The sequence below is a fragment of the Coregonus clupeaformis genome, chromosome 15, assembly GCF_020615455.1.
Source record: "Coregonus clupeaformis isolate EN_2021a chromosome 15, ASM2061545v1, whole genome shotgun sequence".
Taxonomy (NCBI): domain Eukaryota; kingdom Metazoa; phylum Chordata; class Actinopteri; order Salmoniformes; family Salmonidae; genus Coregonus; species Coregonus clupeaformis.
Genome location: NC_059206.1, coordinates 1108879 through 1132184, shown reverse-complemented (window position 1 = coordinate 1132184; position 23306 = coordinate 1108879). Strand labels below are relative to the sequence as shown.

Genomic DNA, 23306 nt, shown 5'->3' with positions numbered 1-23306 from the left:
CCAGCGTGATGACCTCTGGCAGACTCATATTGCTCCTCCTGTCAGTGCCTGTTTTCAGGGAAGCCAATGGTCCAAAAATATTCCACATAGTTCATCCACACACATTAGGGTCCCAGAATAGGTACAAGTTACATACAAGTTTTGCTCATAGCAGCCAACTAAAGTAATGTAGTTAACTTTATCATAGGCACAGTGGCAATTTATATCTGTGATGTTCAAATGATTTCTTACCCCCTGTGTCTTACTTGCTGAAGGCCCCAGTCATCCCTGCCTGTACCTGAGATTGTTGATAAACAAGTGAACAATGAATAAATATCATACACAAATAATAGGCTCCTAGAATAGATTACATTCATGTTTTGCACAAAGCAGCCAACTAAAATAATGTAATTAACGTAAGTTCAATCACAAAGTCTGGTCTGAGTGCATCTCTTCAGTTTCATTCAGTAGTACAACACAAATCAAAGCAGCCAACTAAAGTAATGTAGTTAGCTTTATCATGGCCACAGTGGGAATGTACATCTGTGATGTTTAAATTATGTCTTACCTCCAGAGTGAGAAGAGAAGACAGGCTAAGTGCACACTGCCCACAAAATGATGTGGAAACTGAGCTGCACTTCCTAACCTCCTGCCAAATGTACGACCATAGAGACACATATTTCCCTCAGATTACACAGACCTACAAAGAATTAGAAAACAAATCAAATTTTGATGAACTCCCATATCTATTGGGTGAAATACCACAGTGTGCAATCACAGCTGCAAGATGTGTGACCTGTTGCCACAAGAAAAGGGCAACCAGTGAAGAACAAACACCATTGTAAACACAACCCATATTTATGTACATTTATTTTTCCCTTTTTTACTTTAACTATTTGCACATCGTTATAACACTGTATATAGACATAATATGACATTTGAAATGTCTTTATTCTTTTGGAACTTTTGTGATTCTAATGTTTACTGTTCAGCAAGTGAAATAAACATTTTTACTGTTCAAAAAATGTTTATTTTTGTTTTGTTTATTATCTATTTCACTTGCTTTTGCAATGTAAACATATGTTTCCCATGCCAATAAAGCCCCTCGAATTGAGAGTACATGACTTCCAGCAGATCTCCTTGCTGAGGCTGATGTTGATCATGCACTACTTCTCGTTGAGTGAGCCTGATGTTCCGCATGTCACGCCTCATGTCTAAAACATTGGGAAAAGGGGACATAAAGTCAAAATGTCGATGCATCTACAAATTCATCATTTTTCACAATATTGTATCATATTTGATGAGTTACTGAACTGTCCGTACACAGGCTCGATGTGCTGTAGTCTCCACAACTGGACGCTCGCGCTCAGATCACACTGGCACAGGATGTCCATGCATTGGATGGTCTGAGGGATGCACTCATGTTGGACTGGTAAACAAAGACACATTTGGTCAGTGGTAGGTCTTTTTCAATGCTGTATCACCATCTTTATCCGTACAGAAAATGCATTGCTTATCATAACACAAACACACCTTGGACAATGTGACAAGTGGTACCTCAACACTCAATCCTCATGCCTCATTGTTGTTCTTCTTTCCCAATCAACAGTCTGGATTTTCCTCTTCTGTCATGGTGGATGAGCTACCTTTTCTGGTAAATACAGGGCCATTTCGCTTTCCCACCAGAAAATGGTGGTTGTAGACCAGAGTGTTGTCACTAGGTTTCTGATCCCCGCATCTGAAAGACAAAAAAAATATTTTATTTTACTAGCTAGCTAAATTGATTTCGAAAACGGTAACATCTACATTAAAATACCATAACCCACTGACTTGATTATAGTAACGATAAAATAGACTGGGCTTTGGTCTGTCTGCACATCTAAAATCCTACTATGTGGATGGGACATTTCTGCTGGGATGGAGGAATTATCTGGAATGCTCAACTAGATGATCAGGACAGTCTAGGGTACTATTTGCCTGAAGAGGTAAAGTATTGCGATGAACTGTACTTCTGATTCTAATTCTCAAGAGGAAAGTTAAAACCCTCAGCCGTGAGGTCACTGAGGAGGACCAACAGTGATAGGGGGATGTGAGGTCACTGAGGAGGACCAACAGTGATAGGGGGATAGTCTGAAAGGGACTGACATGCAGGGATGGAACATAAGGATTTTGGACATTGGCCAGCAGACCACGATTTCTACTAGCAACATTCAGGTCCTAAATCTGTGGCATGCAATGTTTGTAAAGGCAAAATGTCACTGCTGAGTCAGGCTAGTTTGGCACATTTTCTACTAGCCATTTACTGCTGTGTCAGGCTAGTTTGGCACATTGTCTACTAGCCCAATCTGAAAAGTACTAGCCTCGGGCTAGCTTAATTTCCATCCCTGCTGACATGTATAACTGACACAGTTCATTTGATTAGTCATGTACAACAGATGCATTCATGGAACAGAACCGTTCGTGTTTTGTATGGGAAAACATTGAGCCCACAAGTGTGAGGACAGACGCTGGGAGACGAGAAGCAAGTACAGGGAGTGAACATTTAATATAAACAGACATGAAACCAAACAGGGACAGGGTCTGGACAGGGGAAACAAAGACATTAATGCTGACACGGGGATCACAACTGAGGAACAGACAGATATAGGGGAGGTAACTCTCCCGAGTGGCGCAGTGGTCTAAGGCTGTGCCACTAGAGATCCTGGTTCGAATCCAGGCTCTGTCGTAGCCGGCCGCGACTGGGAGACCCATGGGGCGGCGCACAATTGGCCCAGTGTCGTCCAGGGTAGGGGAGGGAATGGCCGGCAGGGATGTAGCTCAGTTGGTAGAGCATGGCATTTGCAACACCAGGGTTGTGGGTTCGATTCGCATGGGGGGCCCGTATAAAAAATAATGTATGCACTCACTAACTGTAAGTCGCTCTGGATAAGAGCGTCTACGAAAATTACTGTAAATGTAATTAAACAGTGATTGAGTCCAATGAACGTAACGATGGCCCATAATAATGGGGGGAGGGTGAGCGGGAGCAGGCGTGACAACAAGTCCTTTGTGAGCTATTGTTGGCTCACTGTTCGTGTACACACTTTTCCACGTGGTGACATGCTAGCTAATCCCACCAGGGCAGGGATATTTAACTTTAGTTGTTAGCTCAGTGTTCGTGTAGTCAGACTTTTCCCCAGACCCCACGGCTGGTGACATGCTAGCTAGTCCACCAGGGCAGGGATATTTAATGTTAGCTAGTTAGCACTAATTGCTAAGGTTAGGCACAATCGCTAGCATTTCACCGCCTGTTGGGAAAGTCTGACTACACCATGGTGAGAGACGGTGCAACGTTAGCTAGCTTACGTTAGCTAATGTAGCCAACTAGCCAACCAAGGTGCCTAACTAGTTTGCGGCAGGATGTGTAGTTCTGTATGATAGCCACATTAGCGACCAATTAGCATTTCATTTTTGGGGGGTAATTACAGGTGAATATATTGATAAAAGTTACCTTGTCCGAGAGAGATTTGTGCGGTTATCAAAACGTCACGCCAGGGTAAGCCTACACGAAACACAGACCTTATGTGAAGAAGTTCTAAAATCCCCTACAGAAGAATGAATGGTGGAAAAACGATTGGAACCATTTCCGGGTTTTACCGCTAGGTTTTATGGGTATTATGACTCATTCTGTGGTACTAAATTGTGTAGGCTATATTTAAATAATAAATGCTAGTGACTCCTTACTCTGCCCACTTCATTCACTGCAATGTAATACACTGTTTATGGGATACTTTTTCTTAGCCAATTATCTACTCCACATTCAAAGTTTATGTTCTCAAAATTGCAGTCAGTGCAAGAAAGCCATGTATAGCCAGGGTAAAAAACTATTATAATATTTCAGTCAGGTAGAATTTTTATATCTCTACAAGCCAATATGTATCCCATGTACAGTCTATTACAGTGTATTGCATTGGGGGCTATGGAGGGGTGGAGGGAAAAGCCAGAAGCAGGCCGTGCGACATAGTCCCCATCTAAAACTAATCATATTTGGTTAGTACAGACCCTACTGAGTATTTCCCACCCCACTTTAGCTGAGAGGTAGAAAATATTTATCTCTACAAGCCTATATCAAATAAAATAAAATAAAAAATTGCCACATGCACCGAACACAACAGGTGTAGACCTTACCATGAAATGCTTACTTACAAGCCCTTAACCAACAATGCAGTTCAAGAAATAGAGTTAAGAAAATATTTACTAAATAAACTACAGTAAAAATGTTAAAGTAACACAATAAAATAACAAGGCTATATACAGGGGGTACCGGTACCGAGTCAATGTGCGGGGGTGGGGAGGAGTCAATGTAAATAGTCCGGGTGGCCATTTGATTAATTGTTCATCAGTCTTATGGCTTGGGGGTAGAAACTGTTAAGGAGCCTTTTGGAACTAGACTTGGCGCTCCAGTACCGCTTGCCGTGCGGTAGCAGAGAGAACAGTCTATGACTTGGGTGGCTGGAGTCTTTGACAATTTTTTGGGCCTTCCTCTGACACCGCCTAGTATACAGGTCCTGGATGTCAGGAAGCTTGGCCCAAGTGATATATCAGTGATGTTTCCAATGTACATTTTTCATTTAAGTCATTTAGCAGACGCTCTTATCCAGAGTGACTTACAGTTAGTGAGTGCATACATTTTTCATATACCATGTATAGTCTATTACAGTGTATTGCATTGGGGGCTATGGAGGGTGCTGCTGGATATGTAGTGCTGCTGGATATGTACTACACAGTCCACCTCCAAAACTACAAATATTTGGTTAGTAGAGACCCTACTGAGTATTTATTGTTGGCACAATAAAAGTGGCCATTGATAAAAATGCAATATCTTTTGAATGAGTTATCCACATTGCAATGTTTTGAAATATGGGCTTGCTGGCAGAATACTGTTAGCTTGAGACCTGCAACTTGCCCTTTTAAAATAGCACTCTCATGAGTCACTGCAAAACTGGCTGTTAAAGGCTACATGGTCAATCTGGAGTCTGCATTGGCCGTGCAGCATTTACGGTGATATGGCCTCTGCAGAAGTCAGGGCTGCACGGAGAAGCGCTGTTGTGAAGGAAGTTGTCAAGGAAGTGAGTTTGTGTTTATACAGGACCTCCCGCCCACACCTACCGTCAACCAATCATGTCAATACGGAGCTATTCAGAGCCCTCCACATTGTTACACAATTTGAGAAGCGCACAGCGATGCGGTACGGAGCTCAATTTGGCCTCTGCGTGCCTCGCGATTGCGTCACACTAGCCGTACAGCGGCTCCGACCACATTTTCAGATCAAGCATAAATTATCTTACTGTTACGAGAGTTCGTTCTTAGAGTCAGAAGGGGTAGCAGAGTAGCGTTTTCAATAAGATTTTTGTTGAATCGGAGGTTTTTTCAGTCGACATTGCTGTCCTAATCGATGGCGCCTAGGCAGCTGAAAACATGTGCTCAGAATGCCATTCTGCATGATGTGATGGGAATATCGCTCCACTTTGTATTTTTCCCCAAGGACGGCTGAAAGATTTGGATAGGCTATGATTTTCTGCTAAACGAATGGCGTTGCTTGTTGTGTAAAATTGGATTATGAAACGATGCCTCTTTCTTGCTGACCTGACTCACTGTCCCTCTGGACTGTTTAGATTTTGTCTTTCATTTTCACAAAAGGTCTTTGCTCCACATGCAAATCTCGAACGACAAATGTGCACAATACGGAATGATATAGGGCTGAACGGGTGACGTCAGTTTAGTGTGCTCAGACTGTAGATTCTGGTCCCATGGATGTGACTCGACGGGAATACTGTAGTGATTTGCCATTCCAGCCCGAGCGCGTCCTACTAACGGAATCATGATGCCCAGAGGTTTACGGAGACTCGTGCACCTGGTGCTGTTTTGCCCTATGTCGAAGGGGCTGCAGGTGGGACCACTACCTGAGATTTGGCTGCGTTTTTTTACCCTATATGCCATCAGATCGTCACAAATAAGAGTATTCTCTCTCTATTTACATGTACATCATTTAGCAGACTCTCTTATCCAGAGTGACTTACAAATTGGTGCATTCAACTTATGATAGCCAGTGGGACAACCACTTTTTTTTTACTTTATACTATTCCAGGTATTCCTTAAAGAGGTAGGGTTTCAAGTGTCTCCGGAAGGTGGTCAGTGACTCCGCTGTCCTGGTGTCGTGGGGGAGCTTGTTCCACCAGTTAAAAATTTTACTTTGTAGATGCCCGTCTCTGATATGTCACTACGGACAACAGTAAATACAGGTTCCAATGGCTCATTGAGTTAGAGCATGCTGCTGGCCAAATCAGGGTTGTGAGTTTTCTTCCCGCAATGGCCATGCTGTCAATGCTGATAGTTCTGTATTTCGCATTGGATAAAAATGTCTTCCACAAGACCATATTATATTATTATAATGATTGCTTAGATTTGTCAGTGTCTTTCTGGCCTAAAACCCCTCTCTTCCTTAGTATGTGTGTCTTGTTTGGGATAAACAAGAAGACACATTTTTGTAGGACTGTGGACTTTGGTCAATGAATAATCTTCTCCTCTCCTGTGTAGAGTCGTCTCCCGGCGTTAAAGGTGAAGTACCTGCTGCTGGCCTGGCTGGGGATCCTGGTGGCCAGCTGGGTCCTCTACATGCAGTACGCCTCCTACTCAGAGCTCTGCCGAGGACATGTCTGCCACATGGTCATCGTAAGTATGAAACAGCATGAACACCCTGACACCTCTCACGAAGGAAGGAGAAAGAGAGAGTGGGAGTAAGGGATCGGAAGAAAATATAAAGGGACTGGGAGGAAGGGGGCAGGTGTGCTTTAGCCCACAACACCTTGATGAAACACTAAGGTCTGACATGGAAATGGACAGATGGAAAGAGTGAATGAGAAAAAGGGGAGTCTGTATTTTATGTGTCAGTGGCTGCTGAGTGCAGGATGGTTCCTCTTATAATACAGTTGCAAATTGGAACCAGGAAAAAGTCATTAACAGAATACCTGATAAGAGTAATTAACACTGGATGAGAAATCAGTTATGTAACATTTACATTTACATTTTAGTCATTTAGCAGACGCTCTTATCCAGAGCGACTTACAGGAGCAATTAGGGTTAAGTGCCTTGCTCAAGGGCACATTTACATCATTTAGCAGACGCTCTTATCCAGAGCGACTACAAATTGGTGCATTCACCCTATAGCCAGTGGGATAACCACTTTACAATTATACTTTTTTTTTTTTTTTTTGGGGGGTAGAAGGATTACTTTATCCTATCCCAGGTGTTCCTTAAAGAGGTGGGGTTTCAAATGTCTCCGGAAGGTGGTGAGTGACTCCGCTGTCCTGGCGTCGTGAGGGAGCTTGTTCCACCATTGGGGTGCCAGAGCAGCGAACAGCTTTGACTGGGCTGAGCGGGAACTATGCTTCCGCAGAGGAAGGGGAGCCAGCAGGCCAGAGGTGGATGAACGCAATGCCCTCGCCTGGGTGTAGGGACTGATCAGAGCCTGAAGGTACGGAGGTGCCGTTCCCCTCACTGCTCCATAGGCAAGCACCATGGTCTTGTAACGGATGCGAGCTTCAACTGGAAGCCAGTGGAGTGTGCGGAGGAGGGGGTGACGTGAGAGAACTTGGGAAGGTTGAACACCAGACGGGCTGCGGCATTCTGGATGAGTTGTAGGGGTTTAATGGCACAGGCAGGGAGCCCAGCCAACAGCGGGTTGCAGTAATCCAGACGGGAGATGACAAGTGCCTGGATTAGGACCTGTGCCGCTTCCTGTGTAAGGCAGGGTCGTACTCTCCGAATGTTGTAGAGCATGAACCTGCAGGATCGGGTCACCGCCTTGATGTTGGCGGAGAACGACAGGGTGTTGTCCAGGGTCACGCCAAGGCTCTTCGCACTCTGGGAGGAGGACACAACGGAGTTGTCAACCGTGATGGCGAGATCATGGAACGGGCAGTCCTTCCCCGGGAGGAAGAGCAGCTCCGTCTTGCCAGGGTTCAGCTTGAGGTGGTGATCCGTCATCCATACTGATATGTTGGCCAGACATGCAGAGATGCGATTCGCCACCTGGTTATCAGAAGGGGGAAAGGAGAAGATTAGTTGTGTATCGTCAGCGTAGCAATGATAGGAGAGGCCATGTGAGGATATGACAGAGCCAAGTGACTTGGTGTATAGGGGAGAAAAGGAGAGGGCCTAGAACTGAGCCCTGGGGGACACCAGTGGTGAGAGCACGTGGTGCGGAGACAGCTTCTCGCCACGCCACTTGGTAGGAGCGACCGGTCAGGTAGGACGCAATCCAGGAGTGAGCCGCGCCGGAGATGCCCAGCTCGGAGAGGGTGGAGAGGAGGATCTGATGGTTCACTGTATCAAAGGCAGCAGACAGGTCTAGAAGGACAAGAGTAGAGGAGAGAGAGTTAGCTTTAGCAGTGCGGAGAGCCTCCGTGACACAGAGAAGAGCAGTCTCAGTTGAATGACCAGTCCTGAAACCTGACTGGTTTGGATCAAGAAGGTCATTCTGAGAGAGATAGCAAGAGAGTTGGCTAAAGACGGCACGCTCAATAGTTTTGGAAAGAAAAGAAAGAAGGGATACTGGTCTGTAGTTGTTGACATCAGTGGGATCGAGTGTTGGTTTTTTGAGAAGGGGTGCAACTCTCGCTCTCTTGAAGACGGAAGGGACATGGCCAGTAACAGAGTGGCTGCATCCAAAATGGCATCTTATTCCCTCAGGCTCTTTCCAAAAGTTGTGCATGAAACAGGGAATAGGATGCCATTTAATGATAGCCAAGCCACAGGGGAAGTGACTCTACTCTAGTTTCATTAAGCATTGTTCCCTGTAGCTCAATTGGTAGAGCATGGCGCTTGTAACGCCAGGGTAGTGGGTTCGATCCTGACTGTAAGTCGCTTTGGATAAAAGTGTCTGCGAAATGGCATATTATAAACAGTGATGACAAATAACCAATCATTCCCAGAACAACCACATCAGCATAGTTTCATTTCCCTCGTCACATACTTTACATTTCAGGTTGAATATAAGCAGCAAGGGTGAGATCCCTGTGAAATATTACATCTAGGGGAGTGTTTGTTTCTCAGCAGTCAGCACACACATATTCAGAAGTAAAGGATCGAGAGAGAGAGAGGTGAAGGGTAAAGATTATTGGCCAGCCTGAGGTGGTCCTGGTTTGGTGTCTTTATCTATGTATGGTGTTATTGTGATAAATAAGGCAGTACTATCGTGCCCTACTCTTCCTTATGCTGTGAGAGGGAGAGACAGGCTGTCTGTCTCAGGTCATACAAGACAGGGAAAACAGTGTCTGGAAAGGGGAAACATGGATAGAGGGAAGGAAAGAGTGAGAGAAAGAGAAGGAGGGACGAAGACGAAGAGTGTGTGTGAGAGAGAGAGAGAGAGAGAGAGAGGGGGCGAGTGTAAAAGAGAGGAGTGAGAGAAGAGTGTTGTCATTGTTGTGTGTGCCCCCCTAGGCTAATATGCACATTACTGCGACATTAAGGACGACTGGGCCTTTAATTGTTCGGCTCGCAACCAAAGTGGGCAAAATAAAGTTATATTACCATAGCAACTGTTATACATTGGAGAAAGAGGTCACAGCCTTTATTTGTCAATGTTGTTTAGCAAGAGTGAAACTGTTAGGGTGGATCTCTTCTTACTGTGGCGCTAGCTACTGGAGCAGTGGAGTTAGCTACAGGCTGACGTGCTGCCTGGATGTTTCCTAAGCAAGATAATCTCACACCCACACACACATGCCAATTTATGCGGTAACTTTACTTCTCCTTTGTGCTTCTGCAAACAGTCTTTTAGAGATATTTTTTTGGGGGTTGGGGTATATCGCTACACAGTGCCAACAATGGTTTCCAGCTCTGGGTGGACTAAATATAACCGATACATGTGTATGAACACATAAGCCATCTCACAGGGGGCAAAAATAAGTTGACATTGTGTGGAAACTGGAAAATCCTCACCATTGACATCTACAGTATTTAAAAAGCTATGGTTTGCGTGCGGGTGGGTATCTCCACCTGGGATTTTGGCCATAGTACATATGAGGGAGAGATGGTCATGGCTAGAAGGGATAAAGCATTTGTCAAATTGTCCCCCAATTTTTTGTGTGCATTTTAGCTAACCCTAACCCATTTCCTAACTTTTACCTAATTCACCTAACCTGCTACGTAAGTTCTCCTAACCTGCTAGATTGTAGGATCCTTGGATCCTCTTCCTGTTGATAATGTGATGATGCATTTCCTGTTTCCTGTCTGTCTGTCTCAGTGTGACCACTACAGGAGAGGCATTATCTCAGGGTCGTCCTGCAAGGCCCTGTGTGAGGAGAGGAGCCTGACCCTGCAGCGATGCAAGTCCACCTCCTCCACACACCAAGTAGGTAACACATACACACACACACCAGTGGAGGCTCATAATAATGGCTGGAATGGAGTTTAATGGATGGAATGGAGTCAAACCCATGAAAACCATGTTTTTGATACCATTCCAATACTCCATTCCAGACATTATTATGAGCTGTTTTCCACTCAGCAGCCTCCATTGTCACACACACATCAGGTAATAGGAATGCACACACACTCTATCTCTATGTAATGTGTATTTACCTGTGGTTCCAGATGTACAGTGGTCTGTGGAAGGACAGGCCTGTGGTGATAAAGTGTGGTCTGGAAGAGCCTCTGAAGGGGGACGGGGCTCCTGACTCTGTACTGAGACAGGAAATGACCCTGTTTGACAAGCCCACCCGCGGGACCTCCATGGATGAGTTCAGAGAGATGTTGCACAGCTTTCTCAAGGTCTGGCTGCCCATTTCACTTCCTCTCTGTCCTCACAGTTAGATTATATCTTTCCACAATATACATGTTGGTTGTTTAGCAACAAAACCTTGGCTTGCGCAACTATGGGGCAAAACAGACGGGGTTGGCTTAGATAGAAGCTATATTTCGTGACCAATGTTTATTGAAAACTTAAATAGATTTGTACAATGAGTACTTGTCTTTCAAATAAATCGTTACAGTTGGTGAGCTAGCTAGCGAATTTGAACCATATTAGCATTGACATGAAATCAGTCAAAACACCTCAAAACAAGACATGGTATCAATAACAAGATGAAACAAGCAATTTACGATTCCCCACATGGCAGTTTGTCATTTTTGCTAGCAATCTGGCCATCCAGAATCACAACAACAGGCTGACATCTGCCCCATGGAAGCGCGCACAAAATGTATGCACTCACTAACTGTAAGTCGCTCTGGATAAGAGAGTCTGCTAAATGACTAAAAATGTAAAAAGAAATGTATGGAACGCCGTTTGTGTCTCTGCGTGTCAAAAAAGATACACGTCAGATAACAATATTTGATGTGTCAAATAAGCTTGTTGACCAATCAGGACCTGAATATGACTGCACGTCACATAACAATTTAACACGTTCAAACAAATTTTACGTAGTTATTACACTATCACTCGTATTTCATATGTCACAACGACTCATCGATACGTATTCTATGACGCTGGTAAAGTTTTGTCTCGCGCACCTGCCCTTCCCAAGCTTTGGACAGTGCTGGTCATAAAAAAAGCTAGCTAACGTTAGCTGATGGATGCAAACAATGTTCTTCCCCAAAAACATAGCAAAACGACATAATCTGTTTCAGTAGCTATAGTTAGCTAGCTAACTATCTAGCTAGGTGTCAATATCTAAAATACCCCTAATTTATAAAACTTTTCTTATTTGATTAATGGTGGTTGGGACCCACCTATGTGAAGCTAGCCACAATAAGGATTAGCCACAATAGTGGAATTTGCAGTTAGCCTTCAAAATAAAAGTATGTCATTGACATTTAAGTCATTTAGCAGACGCTCTTATCCAGAGCGACTTACAGTTAAGTGAGTGCATACATTTTCATACTGACCCCCTGTGGGAATCAAACCCACAACCCTGGCGTTGCAAACGCCATGCTCTACCAACTGAGCTACATCCCTGCCGGCCATGCCCTCCCCTACCCTGGATTGTGCTAATTGTGCGCCGCCCCATGGGTCTCCCGGTCGCGGCCGGCTACGACAGAGTCTGGATTCGAACCAGGATCTCTAGTGGCACAGCTAGCACTGCGATGCAGTGCCTTAGACCACTGCGCCACTCGGGAGACTTACTCACATCGACGGTGATGCGAATGAATACAAATAGTGGAATTATGCCATGGATCATGCTAAACGATGTTGGATTGTTGCAATTAGAGAGAGAGAGAGAGAGAGAGAGACAGAGAAAGAGAGAGAGAGAGAGAGAGAGAGAGAGAGAGAGAGAGAGAGAGAGAGAGAGAGAGAGAGAGAGAGAGAGAGAGAGAGAGAGAGAGAGAGAGAGAGAGAGAGAGAGAGAGAGAGAGAGAGAGAGAGAGAGAGAGAGAGAGAAATAAAGGGAACACTTAAACAACACATCCTAGATCTCAATGAATGAACTAATCTTATTAAATACTTTTTTCTTTACATAGTTTAATGTGCTGACAACAAAATCACACAAAAATTATCAATGGAAATCAAATGTATCAACCCATGGAGGTCTGGATTTGGAGTCACCCTCAAAATTAAAGTGGAAAACCACACTACAGGCTGATCCAACTTTGATGTAATGTCCTTAAAACAAGTCAGAATAAGGCTCAGTAGTGTGTGTGGCCTCCACGTGCCTATGCTCCTGATGAGGTGGCGGATGGTCTCCTGAGGGATCTCCTCCCAGACCTGGACTAAAGCATCCGCCAACTCCTGGACAGTCTGTGGTGCAACGTGGCGTTGGTGGATGGAGCGAGACATGATGTCCCAGATGTGCTCAATTGGATTCAGGTCGGGGGAACGGGCGGTCCATAGCATCAATGCCTTACTCTTGCAGGAACTGCTGACACACTCCGGCCACATGAGGTCTAGCATTGTCTTGCATTAGGAGGAACCCAGGGCCAACCGCACCAGCATATGGTCTCACAAGGGGTCTGAGGATCTCATCTCGGTACCTAATGGCAGTCAGGCTACCTCTGGCGATCACATGGAGGGCTGTGCGGCCCCCCAAAGAAATGCCACCCCACACCATGACTGACCCACCGCCAAACCGGTCATGCTGGAGGATGTTGCAGGCAGCAGAACGTTCTCCACGGCGTCTCCAGACTCTGTCACGTCTGTCACATGTGCTCAGTGTGAACCTGCTTTCATCTGTGAAGAGCACAGGGCGCCAGTGGCGAATTTGCCAATCTTGGTGTTCTCTGGCAAATGCCAAACGTCCTGCACGGTGTTGGGCTGTAAGCACAACCCCCACCTGTGGATGTCGGGCCCTCATACCACCCTCATGGAGTCTGTTTCTGACCGTTTGAGCAGACACATGCACATTTGTGGCCTGCTGGAGGTCATTTTGCAGGGCTCTGGCAGTGCTCCTCCTGCTCCTCCTTGCACAAAGGCGGAGGGAGCGGTCCTGCTGCTGGGTTGTTGCCCTCCTACGGCCTCCTCCACGTCTCCTGATGTACTGGCCTGTCTCCTGGTAGCGCCTCCATGCTCTGGACACTACGCTGACAGACACAGCAAACCTTCTTGCCACAGCTCGCATTGATGTGCCATCCTGGATGAGCTGCACTACCTGAGCCACTTGTGTGGGTTGTAGACTCCGTCTCATGCTACCACTAGAGTGAAAGCACCGCCAGCATTCAAAAGTGACCAAAACATCAGCCAGGAAGCATAGGAACTGAGAAGTGGTTTGTGGTCACCACCTGCAGAACCACTTCTGTATTGGGGGTGTCTTGCTAATTGCCTATAATTTCCACCTGTTGTCTATTCCATTTGCACAACAGCATGTGACATTTATTGTCAATCAGTGTTGCTTCCTAAGTGGACAGTTTGATTTCACAGAAGTGTGATTGACTTGGAGTTACATTGTGTTGTTTAAGTATTCCCTTTATTTTTTTGAGCAGTGTATAACCCAACACGTCATTGTCAGTACAATGGCTCCACTCTCAGCCTAATAGAGATAGGCTGAGAGTGGGGAAGGGAATCATATTAGTGTCGCTCCCTGACAATTATCTAATGGAAGTTGTATGGAAGAAATCTAGCACATTTCAATCATGCCACACAGTCTTGTTTTTATTACAGTGTGTACGACTAACTGAACTGAACTGTTGAATTGTTTTTGTTTGTCTATTTGTGTTCTTTAAATAGCATTCAGTGGCCAGCTTATTAGGTACACCAAGTTTCACCATCCAATGGTTTCACGAAAATGGTTTGCCCCTACAGACCGTAGCTATGTTTCCATTAACTTGTCCAGTGATTTTTTTGTCAAGATGTAGAACATTTGAATAGAAAATAAATGTGACAATTGCCTGCTAGGTTGCGTTTCCATTTAACTATCTTCTGTCGATAAAAACAGCTGGATGTAATGACGTCACACCTAAACAAAACAAAAACCTAGTGTCGAATAAAAATGTAGTGGTTGAAGTGTTACCATTACCAATTTAGGCAAATTGCGCTTTAGTAAATTGGCGACAGTTGTATGCTCTCCCACCTATCTGTTTCATGTCTCAGGTAGCCTGCGAAAGCCAGCATGCAATAATTGACTAATATTTGCAACATTCTAATAATTCTCATGTGCCTAACGTATCGCCACGGATCGGCTGCCAAGGCTAGTCCGTGCCATGGTGAAACGTGCACTCCTGTAGAGTTGAAATAATTGGATGGTGAAACTTGCCAGCCAACCAGAAAAGCAAGGTGAAGCAATTCAGGCATTCTTGAAAGTCAGGACAATCTTTGTCCTGCAAAGAAACATTATTTTTATAGTTGAAAAAAATAGTTTTGCAAGCAGTAGGCATTTAGAATTAATTATGTAGTGGAGCTTATAGTGAAGTGATGACATAACGTGCCCCGCGTACCTTCAAAAGTATTCGGCAAGCATCATTTATTAGAGAAACAGTTTCCATCATCATTTGTCGCTATAAAGAAAGTTAGACAAAATAAAAATCCACCCGTCGAACGGATAAAAATGTTGTCGATCTTTAAAAAAAATCATCCTATATCTGCCGTTTCCATTATTAATTTTTTTGCGTCATTGCTTTTGTCGAATAAACCTGGGTCAATGGAAACTACCTATTGAGTCACGTGGCCGTGGCTTGCTATATAAACCAGGCAGACGGGCATCCATTCAAATTAGTGGATTTGGCTATTTCATCCACACCCGTTGCTGACAGGTGTATAAAATCAAGCATACCGCCATGCAATCTCCATAGACAAACACTGTCAGTAGATTGGCCTTACTGACGAGCTCAGTGACTTTCAACGTGGCACCGTCATAGGATGCCACCTTTCCAACAAGTCAGTTCGTCAAATTTCTGCCCAGCTAGAGCTGCCCCGGTCAACTGTAAGTGCTATTTTTTGTGAAGTGGAAACATCTAGGAGCAACAATGGCTCAACTGCGAAATGGTAGGCCACACAAGCTCACAGAACGGACCCGCCGAGTGCTGAAACGCGTAGCTCGTAAAAATCGCAACACTCACTACCGAGTTCCAAACTGCCTCTGGAAGCAACATCAGCACAATAACTGTTCGTCAGGAGTTTCCATGACCGAGCAGCCGCACACAAGCCTAAGATCGCCCTGCATAATGCCAAGTGTCGGCTGGAGTGGTGTAAAGCTCACCACCATTGGGCTCTGGAGCAGTGGAAACGCATTCTCTGGAGTGATGAATCACGCTTCACCATCTGGCAGTCCGATGGACGAATCTGGGTTTGGCGGAAGCCAGGAGAACGTTACCTGCCCCAATGCATAGTGCCAACAGTAATGTTTGGTGGAGGAGGAAACATTTTCTGGGGCTGTTTTTCATTGGTTCGGGCTAGGCCCCTTAGTTCCAGTGAAGGGAAATCTTAACGCAAAACCATACAATTACATTCTAGACGATTCTGTGCTTCCAACTTTGTGGCAACAGTTTGGGGAAGGCCCTTTCCTGTTTCAGCATGACAATGCCCCCGTGCACAAAGCGAGGCCCATACAGAAATGGTTTGTTGAGATGGGTGTGGAAGAACTTGACTGGCCTGCACAGAGCACTGACCTCAACCCCATCAAACACCTTTGGAATGAATTGGAAAGCCAACTGTGAGCCAGGCCTAATTACCCAACATCAGTGCCCGACCTCACTAATGCTCATGTGGCTGAATGGAAGCAAGTCCCCGTAGCAAATGTTCCAACATCTAGTGGAAAGCCTTTCCAGAAGAGTGGAGGCTGTTATAGCAGCAAAGGGGGGAATATTTAATGGCCATGATTTTGGAATGAGATGTTCGACGAGCAGGTGTCCATATATTTTTGGTCATGTAGTGTATATAGCCATATCTAGAAAAACAAAGTTCCAAAGACTGAACTAAAATTGTGTATAAACTATTATACCAGAGATTTTGCAATGATTCCTATGTCGAAGATGTGAAAAATATTTGTTGGTCTGATGTGTCTAATGAGGAACATCCGTACGCTGCACTTGAAGCATTTATGAAACCGCTTCTTCCGGTTACTGATAGTTTCTTGATGGGTGCATGCCTGACTGTTAGAACTGCCAAATCCCCATGGATAAATGATGAATTTAAAAACTGTATGGCTGAGAGGAATGAGGCAGTGGGAATAGCAGATAAGTCTGAAAACACAGCAGACTGGTAAACATACAGTAAATTGAGAAATCACGTAACTAAACAAAAAGAAGAAGAAACTATACTATGGAACAAAGATAAATTATATAAAGAATGATAGTAAAAATCTCTGGAGTACTGTAAATGAAATTCTAGGCAAAAAAGCGAACTCAGCTCCATCCTTCATTGAGGCAGATGGCTTGTTCATAACAAAACCCTTTGATATTGCCAACCACTTTAATAACTTTTTTGTTGACAAGATTAGCAAACTCAGGCATGACATGCAAACAACACATGCTGAGCCTTAATATTCATGCATAATGGACCATATAATGAAAGACAAGCACTGTCGTTTTGAGTTCCACCAAGGTAAATTGCTGAGGTTGGTAGCAGAATACATTGTGACTCCTGTTTGCCAAATCTTCAATTTAAGCCTAGAAGGTGTGTGCCCTCAGACATGGAGGGAGGCAAAGGTCAATCCGCTACCCAAGAATAGCAGAGCACCCTTTAATGGTTCAAACAGCCGACCTATCAGCCTGTTACAAGTGCTTAGCAAACTGGAAAAAATTGTGTTTTATCAAATACAATGTTATTTTACATTAAACAAATTAACAACAGACTTTTAGCGTGCTTATAGGGAAGGGCACTCAACATACTCGGCACTGACACAAATGACTGATGATTGGCTGAAAGAAATTGATAGTAAGATTGTGGGAGCTGTTTTGTTAGACTTCAGTGCAGCTTTTGACACTCATTGATCATAACCTATTGCTGAAAAAACGTATGTTTTATGGATTTGCATCCTCTGCTTATTATGGATTGAGAGTTACCTATCTAATAGAACACAGAGGGTTTCCTAGCAGCCTGCTAGGGCCATTATTGTTTTTTGTTTTTACAAATGACCTTCCACTGACCTTGAATAAAGCCTGTGTGTCTATGTACGCTGATGACTCAACAGTATACACGTCGGCTGCAACAGTAACATAGAGCTCCAGTCAGTTTTAGAATGGGTAACTAGCAAAAGGCCGGTGCTAAATTTCTCAAACTAAAAAGCATAATCTTTGGGACAAATCACTCGTGCAACGCTAAACCTCATTTAGATCTATTATTGAATAATGTGGCTATTGAGCATGTTGAGGAGACTAACCTGCTGGGTGTAACCCTAGATAGCAAGCTGTCATGGTCAAAACATATAGTCAATGGTTGCTAAAATGGGAAGAGGTCTGTCCATGATAGGGCGTTGCTCTGCCTTCTTCACATCTCTGTCGACCTACAGGCCCTAGTTTTTTCGCACCAGTACTACTGCCCAGTTGTGTGGTCATGTGCGGCAAATAAATATTTGTATATATCTTGTATTGTAATTTGCACTGTACTATGTATGAGACCTATATATTGTGTGTATGTACTGATATGTAGGCTGTGTGACGTTTTACATTTACAGTGCATTCGGAAAGTATTCAGATCCCTTCCATTTTTCCACATTTTGTTACATTAGCCTTATTCTAAAATGGATTTAATTAAAAAATGTCCTGATCAATCTACACACAATACCCCATAATGACAAAGCGAAAACAGGTTTTTAAACATTTTTGCAAATGTATTAAAAATAGAAACACAGATAGCTTATTTACGTAAGTATTCAGACCCTTTGCTATGAGACTCGAAATTGAGCTCAGGTGCAACCTGTTTCCATTGATCATCCTTGAGATGTTTCTACAACTTGATTGGAGTCCACCTGTGGTAAATTCAACTGATTGGACATTATTTGGAAAGGCACACACCTGTCTATATAAGGTCCCACAGTTGACAGTGCATGTCAGAGCAAAAATCAAGCCATGAGCTTGAAGGAATTGTCCGTAGAACTCCGAGACAGGATTGTGTCGAGGCAGAGATCAGGGGTACCAAAAAGATTTGGCAGCATTGAAGGTCCCCAAGAACACAGTGGCCTCCATCATTCTTAAATGGAACAAGTTTGGAACCACCGAGATTCTTCCTAGAGCTGGCCGGCCGGCCAAACTGAGCAATCTGGGGAGAAGGGCCTTGGCCAGGGAGGTGACCAAGAACCCAATGGTCACTCTGACAGAGCTCCAGAGTTCCTCTGTGGAGATGGGAGAACCTTCCAGAAGGACAACCATCTGTGCAGCACCACCAATCAGGCCTTTATGGTAGAGTGGCCAGACGGAAGCCACTCCTCAGTAAAAGGCACGACAGCCCGCTTGGAGTTTGCCGAAAGTCTCCTAAAGGACTCTCAGACCATGAGAAACAAGATTCTCTGGTCTGATGAAATCAAGATTGAACTCTTTGGCCTGAATGCCAAGCATCACTTCTGGAGGAAACCTAGCACCATCCTTACGGTGAAGCATGGTGGTGGCAGCATCATACTGTGGGGATGTTTTGCAGCAGCAGGGACTGAGAGACTAGTCAGTATCGAGGGAAATATAAACGGAGCAAAATACAGAGAGATCCTTGATGAATAACTGCTCTAGAGCGCTCAGGACCTCAGACTGGGGCAAAGGCTCACCTTCCAACACGACAACGACCCTAAGCACACAGCCAAGACAATGCAGGAGTGGCTTCGGGACAAGTCTCTGAATGTCCTTGAGTTGCCCAGCCAGAGCCCGGATTTGAACCCGATCGAACATCTCTGGAGAGATTTGAAAATAGCTGTGCAGCGACGCTCCCCATCCAACCTGACAGAGCTTGAGAGGATCTGCAGAGAAGAATTGGAGAAAATCCCCAAATACAGGTGTGCCAAGCTTGTAGCGTCATACCCAAGAAGACTTGAGGCTGTAATCGCTGCCAAAGGTGCTTCAACAAAGTACTGAGTAAAGGGTCTGAATACTTACAGTATGTAAATGTGATATTTCGGGGGGGGGGTTTAAATATAAATTGTGTGTAGCTTGATGAGAAGAAAAAAAGTTTATTCAATTTTAGAATAAGGCTGTAACGTAACAAAATTTGGAAAACGTCAAGGGGTTTGAATACTTTCCGAATGCACTGTATTTCAGTCCTTGACTAATAATGTTCTGTACTATGTATTATGTAATGTTTCATGTGGACCCCAGGAAGAGTAGCTGATACTTCTGCAGTGGCTAATGGGGATCCTAATAAATACAGAATACCAACGTATCTGTGACCGACAGATGCATATCTGTATTTCCAGTCATGTGAAATCCATAGATTTTTTTTCAATTGTCTGATATCTGTATATGAATTGAAACTCAGTAAAATCTTTGAAATTGTTGCATGTTGCATTTATATTTCAACTTTTCTTCTAGTCTTAGCTTGCTGATATTTACTCCGGTTGCTTAGTGGACAAAAACTGTAACATTAGCTTGCAAAGTTTGAACATCGCGGTCACCTGTACATATCAGTTCCTCACTTCATCATCTTCTCTCTGTCCTCCCTGCAGTCTAACCTGGGAGAGCAGCCTTCTCTCACCACCTTGGTGGGCCGTGTGATCATCCTGGCCGATGTCAACAAGGATGGCAAGGTGTCCCTGGCGGAAGCCAAGTCTGTGTGGGCTCTCCTCCAGATCAACGAGTTCCTTCTGATGGTAGCCCTGCAGGAGAAGGAGCATACCCCTAAACTGCTGGGCTTCTGCGGGGACCTGTACGTGACTGAGCACGTGGGCCACAGGTGAGGACCACTTTGGAAATGAGGGTTTTAATTAAAGAACGACTGTACTGGCTGATATTAATTGGTTTTGTCCTCGTAATTTTCAAGAAAAGCCACTGCAAACAAGACTATACTCTGGGCATAAATGCACATCTTGTTGGTGTATGTATTATTTTTTACCAAGAAATAACATTCCATTCAATCTACAGCTCCCTCTACAGACTGGAGGTGCCCAGCTACCTGCAGGCATTAGTCCCGGAGGCCCTGAGCTCCAGCCTGAACCAGTGGTTGGCCCCGGCGTGGCCCCGGAGGGCCCGCATCACCATCGGCCTGCTGGAGTTCGTAGAGGAGGTAAAGATAAGATTATGGGAAGAGCCATAGAGATAGATGACTCAACTTTGTACATGTGCCATTATAGCGCCTGTGACAGCATGGGCAACGCCATTGAGGCCATCTCCATTTTAAAGTAGTCAATTTTCTTCACGATTGGCTGATCCCTCCTGATGACCTGGTTGAACATGACTCCAACAGGGTCACCAGGAGGGATCAGCCAATGAAGTTGGAAGTCCCACCCAGTTGAGTACTTTAAAATGGTGGAAGCCCTCAATGGCGCTGCCCATGCTAATATGACCTTTTGGCCACTAGAGGCCTCTATCATTCTCTGATTATCCCCATTAGGACATTTTGGTTGCGGCTCTGTGAATACATAACACATATCAAGCATAGACAAAGGACAGACAATTACAGAATAAATACAATCATAGGGAATAGAAAAAGTGTAGTTGATGTCTGATTCATAATGATCTGTACACTAAACATCTGTACCCCATCAACTACAAAAACAGGTGTTCCACGGGGCCTACGGCAGCTTCCTGATGTGTGACGCCAGCCCGCGCCACGTGGGGTACAACTTCAAGTATGACTGCAAGATGGCAGACCTGCGCAGCGTGGCATCCGAGATGGCGGTCCGCGGGTTCCTGCGGGGGCGTCGCTGCGAGACCAACGCTGACTGCACCTTCGGGCGTGACTGCACTGCCACCTGCGATCGGTTGGTGAAGCAGTGTAACACAGAGGTGGTCCAGCCCAACCTGGCCAAGGTGTGTGTGCTGCTACAGGACTATCTGCTGTCCGGGGCACCCCAGGACCTCCGCATAGACCTGGAGAAGCAGCTCCGTACCTGTGTGACGCTCAGCGGCCTGGCCAGCCAAATGGAGGTGCACCACTCGCTGGTCCTCAACAACCTCAAGACCCTGCTATGGAAGACCATCTCCAACACACAGTACTCCTGAGGACCATCTGAGGACCACAGAAGAGATGCTGGGAGCCATAAGTAGGCCTGGCTTGTATTAATTTGGCACCAAATAGAGGAAAATGGATTGAAACGAATGGACAACCCAAAGTTGTCCAGTAAGAAATGCAAATGTTAACTGTTACAAAATAATTTTCTACGGTATGCCCTAATGAATACAACCGTCATTTTTCCTTAGTCCGAACTCAACCAGGAAAAGAACGCCAGGACCTACCCATAAGAGTGAAGCAGGTCCAAACTCTAACCTTTTCATTTACCCTAGAGGTACTTGTACTCACTGAATAGGTAATATGAGGGACTGACTGCCATTGCAGCTAAGGAAAATGTTACCTCTTCCCCTCCTACCCTACTTTTTTGGGGCCGTTACAAGACATGCCAAAAGCTTGAGTAAAACAGACTAGTAAATCACTGACTGAAAGTGAAACTGAATTGCGATCAGATGGATTATGATTTAAAAGTACAGGCAAGTTTATTTTTATGGAAGGATTCTTTATTTTGTGATGCAGGTGTATTCTCAGGGCCTTGCCTGTGTAATGGTAATTTATTAACTGTACAGTATTGTACTTTAAAGAGTAGTTATTCAGTGTATCACTTCTATCAGGGAATGTCAATGTAGAGGTGTAGTGCCATGAAAATATTGGAGTGATGTAACATTATGTGGAAAAATGACTATTTTATCTTTGTGTGAATGATCCATCAGACAAGGTCAAATGAGATGGAAACATGGAGAGCTCACTTTGGCGCTTTTGTGATAGATCGTAACCAATCTGTATTGCTCAGATAAATTAAAAAAAGAACTACAAACGATGGCAATTTTCTAGACTAAAGAAATCGAAGTATCAGTATTTTATGAATTATACAACGGGTGGGTCTAATCCTGAATGCTGATTGGTTAAAACCGCATTCCAGCCGGTGTCTATTCCACAAGATAACACTGGCTAAATTATTACGTTAAAATGCCTATTTACTCTGTTCCATCTGATTCCGCAATCCACTGTCACATCAGCCCAGCCAAGCAATTTATAAACTTCATCCACCATAAAAGGCATCTAGACATTATCTCACATTTCTTTTAGACTAACATTTAGTTAATACCGGAGACTTTTATAAACCTTGCTGTCTGTCTCTCCGACATTTGCAACATTGTTTCAATATTAAAATTCTATCTCCAGCTGTCCCATAGTAATGAACAGGTCAGGAGTCGCGACGAGACAGGCAGGGTTTCTCAGCCAGTCGAAATCATGAATCAGCTGGCATCATTTTTATGGATATATACACAAAGAAATGTCAATTGAAAAAAGGTAAAATGAAACGCAGCTAGTTTGCAGTCTTTCCAGCTTCAGTTTGAAGTGATTGTGTTAGCTAGCTCCTCGGAACAACAGTGTCCTGACAAGAGTGCATATTTTCTATGCCAGGCAAAATCACACCTCATTAGCTCATTGTTATGGATGCATCCTAATAAATGTCACTAGAAAACAGCTTAAACAAATGCAAATGCAGCTGTTATTCTGGCTGCACTGTTTGATGTGATTAAGTTAGCCATAGTAGGCTAGCTAGCAAGCAAGGGATAAGGACGTTACCAGCCAGCATGGCAATGGAACATTTAGAACGAACGACTGGGTCGCATCCATAGATGCAGAACAAAAAGACTGAACGACTGGGGCGCGTCTCTGGCAACCGAACCACCAGCCGGCTTGGGTAGCAACCCTAGATTTGTGTTGGAACTATATCTTGTGGAAGGATGAAATAGTATGAATAAATTCA

At 44.4% G+C, this 23306-nt stretch overlaps 1 protein-coding gene across 1 annotated transcript; it reads left to right on the top strand.

Annotated features, from left to right (window-relative positions):
* The first annotated feature begins 5198 nt into the window (after nt 1-5198).
* LOC121582165 (divergent protein kinase domain 1B) lies at nt 5199-22564 on the top strand. The gene is made up of 7 exons (XM_041897788.2): nt 5199-5908; nt 6556-6690; nt 10262-10369; nt 10612-10788; nt 20028-20254; nt 20443-20584; nt 21079-22564. Exons 1-7 carry the CDS (start codon nt 5840-5842, stop codon nt 21520-21522), a joined length of 1302 nt encoding a protein of 433 aa, XP_041753722.1. The 5' UTR covers nt 5199-5839; the 3' UTR covers nt 21523-22564.
* The last annotated feature ends 742 nt before the right edge of the window (nt 22565-23306 follow it).